At 56.5% G+C, this 3,310-nt stretch overlaps 1 protein-coding gene across 1 annotated transcript in view; it reads right to left on the reverse strand.

Annotated features, from left to right (window-relative positions):
* The window catches only part of ACOX3 (acyl-CoA oxidase 3, pristanoyl), a 47,109-nt gene that overhangs the window by 24,368 nt on the left and 19,431 nt on the right, over positions 1-3,310 (reverse strand). The window contains exon 5 of the mRNA XM_019626426.1: positions 1,438-1,891. Within this exon, the coding sequence (XP_019481971.1) occupies positions 1,438-1,891 (454 nt within the window). The remainder of the gene's footprint in view (positions 1-1,437; positions 1,892-3,310) is intronic.

Below are 3,310 nucleotides of genomic sequence, written 5' to 3' on the forward strand. Positions count from 1 at the left end.
AGCAGGACCATGGCAGGCCACCTCAGGAGACAGGCACAAAGATGGAGGGGCACCTGTTCCTCCTGGGCTCTGCCCCCAGGGTGCCCCCCGACACAGAGCTCCAGGTGCAGGAGGGCCCGGCTGGGCTGCAGGGGTGCAGGTGTCATTAGTGAATCGTGGTGGGATGGGGTGGGGAGGCTCTGGGGGACGCTCAGCTCCACGGGGGAGGGGGCTGCAGCAGAGGGAGCAGTGCTGTGCAAAGGCGCAGGGCCTGCAGGGGTGCAAACTGCCCACCGGGAGATTTGGAAGCCCTGCTGTCAACCTCACTGCGCTCAGACACAGCCTGTGCAAGAGCCCACGGTGGGAGGCGACGGGGCGGGGCAACCCCAGACAGAGACTGTGTGGCTGGCATCAATGTTTTGTTTTATAAATGCCTCCCTTTGACACCCCCCCCCCCCGACAAAGGCAACCATTTGAAGGGGTGTGATGCTCATCTGCGTTCCTTTAAAATGGACAATCTTCTCGTGGGCATCCAGTTTTAACCTTCGATTATAAATCTTGGCGCGCCAGCACCGCGTTTCTCAGGCCCGTGGCGGCGCCAGAGCCTTCCGGAATCGTCCATCACCTGGCCCTCCCCACCCCTTGCTGCCTCTCCCAGGTTCACATCTTTTGTTATTTGGGCTTTTCTTCCAAAATTGCAGCCCCTGTGGAGTTTGTGTCAGCCTTCCCAAACTGGGCACACTTCGGAATGTTTGTTAGTTCTCCCATACGAATGACAATCTAGTTAGATTTAAAAGTGTACATTTAAATCATCTTCCTCTGCAGTAGAAAACATCATCTCCTGTCTGCTCGCATTTGGCGTCAGGCTGGAGACGTCTGAAGGAAAGTGAGTTTTATTCCGTTGGCGTCAGATGCCTACCCTCTCTCTGGAAGACTTCGGGATTCTCTCTTTGAAATTCTTACGTTTCTGCACCGTGTGTCTGGGGTGTGCGTTCTCCTGCCTTCCCCTCGGGCTCTCTCCATGGCACCCTTCAATCACGTTTCCTTCCTTTCTTCTTGGCATTTATTGTCATTGCTTTTCCAAATTTTCTCTTCATTGACGTTCGTCCCCTCGAGCTGCCATTTCCCAGGATTTCCCAGCCTCCCCTTCGTTCTCCCACTCTATTCATCCTATTGTGTTCCTTCTTTCAATTATTCCTTTTCCTATTCACTTTATCTCCACTTGTAAATGACTTCCGGTTTCGCAGTCTATCACTCTCCTTATCTCTAAGCACACTTGTCCGGGGTCTCAGCTCCGATGGGCTGAGGCCTGCTGTCCCGGCAGAGTTCTCAGACGTGTGTGGGTTCCCGGGACACAGCCGTCCCAGCTGTGGGCTCAGGACTCACTCGGGAGGGCGCTCCAAATGGGACCTGTCTGGAGAGGGCCCAGGGCCACTGTGTGTCTACCACTCAATGAGTTTGGGGGGACAGTGAGCCCCAGTCACCAGAAAACCCTGTCACCCCAATTTGTGGATGGCTCACCAGCAACCTTTCACCTTTAAACCCACAGTGAGGAGCAGCTCTGAGGGGAGCGGCCTCCCTAACTAACCTGGTGGGGCTGGTGGGGGTGGTGCAGGCGAGGGGAGGCCTGCGGGCAGCTGTGGGCCAGCATGTTGTCAGCCCCGGGCCCTGGAGGTGGGGCTGACCCAAGTGTCCCCTTCCTTGTTGGTGGCACTGGAACCCAAACCTAGAGCAGTCTGCCCCAGCCAACCTGGCTCCTGTGGCAGACCTCTTCCTTGCGGGCACAGGACCTTGAGACACCTGGAGACACGGTACCTTGAAGGGGGTGACGTAGGTACCCTCGGGGGTGACGTCTCCGGTCCGGTTCAGAAGGTCTTGGCGAGGAATCCTAACCTTGTGGAACATGGTGAACCTGTGGGGTGCACGGGACCTCGGGTTACACGGGTCTGGTTTCAGGCTGATCCCCTCTCCCTCCCGAAACTGTCAAATGAAATCGAAGGACAGCTTACAAGGTGACAGAGTCCCCAAAGACAAAGAAAAATGGAGAGAAGACACCAGCAGGTAAGAAATTGCAACATATTTTTCTATCCAAGAAAGTAGGTTTAAAAGAAAGTGGGTGTGTGTGATGGGGTTCCACGTGAAACAAAACGGCCACCTATTATTGGTCACTCTGGAGGCCGGGTCCTCGTGGTACTCAGGTGTCCGGGCCCCTCACTGAGCTCCGAGGACCAAGGCCACACCGCAGGATGGAGCGCCCAGCCCCTGGGGGCCACCGGGCCACCAAGAAAGAGATACGCAACAGAAAAGACTGCAGCTGTTTTATAAAGATTAGAATCTCTGGTCCTCACACTTCAGTCTCACACTGGAACCTACAAGCGTGATCACGGAGAGCAGGCGCACAGGTCAGTGATGGAAGGACCTGTTGTAGAGGTCAGGCCAGGGAAGGCCATCTCACAACAGCCTCGGGACAAGCTCATGCAAGCAATGGAGGGTCCATAGCTGTGCCAAAAAACCCAAACCGTCTTAAAAAATCAAGCTCCTATAGTCACTTACCTGATACAGAGAGCACTTCCCTTGTCACACAGACTATGGTCATTCAGCTCCCCGCTTCTTGTCTGACTTACCGCAATAACCTCCCCTGGGTCTTTCCAGACCCCACCCCTCCAGCCTGTCCTGCCCACAGGAATGACCCCACCCTGCATGAGATGGGTCCAGACTGCCACCTGAGAATCTTAACCTCGTAAAAACACGGTAAGCTCTGGGAGGGACCCCTACTGCCCCACCGGCCGGCCTCCTCACAGCCTGCAGCTGGGTCATGTCTGCGTGTGACCCTCACACCGGCTCCAGGAGGCCCGCCAGGAGTCCCCACCCAGCCTGTGGCGGGGACTGGCAATCCGAGTACCATTAGAGGGCAGTCCCATTCTGCAACGACCACCCACCGTCCATGGTCCTCGCTGGGCCACCCACTTCTCTCTGGCAGCTTCCGGGGTCTTGTTCATCCCTTTATAAAGGGACAATAAGTGCCATGGAATGAATCAACAGTGGGTGAGGATCATCCTGTGGGCGCTGGTGTCATCACCACAAAACCCTGGTCAAGGAGAGCCTCGGGGAGAGCCGAGCAGCACCTCCCAGCTCCCCCAAAGAAGAGCAGAGACCTGGGTTGGGCACAGGGCGGGTTGGAGGAGCCCTCTCCCAAATCCCTTGGGAAGCTCCTAGGAGATCTGCGGGTAGGGAGCTCGACCAGGCCACCAGGCCCCTGCAGTGTCCAGAGAAGAGGCCAACCTCTGTGGGTCGCCCTCCAGACTGAAATGGAGGTTGGCTGCAGACCAGC

Source organism: Hipposideros armiger, unplaced genomic scaffold (genome assembly GCF_001890085.2).
Source record: "Hipposideros armiger isolate ML-2016 unplaced genomic scaffold, ASM189008v1 scaffold_677, whole genome shotgun sequence".
Taxonomy (NCBI): Eukaryota; Metazoa; Chordata; class Mammalia; order Chiroptera; family Hipposideridae; genus Hipposideros; species Hipposideros armiger.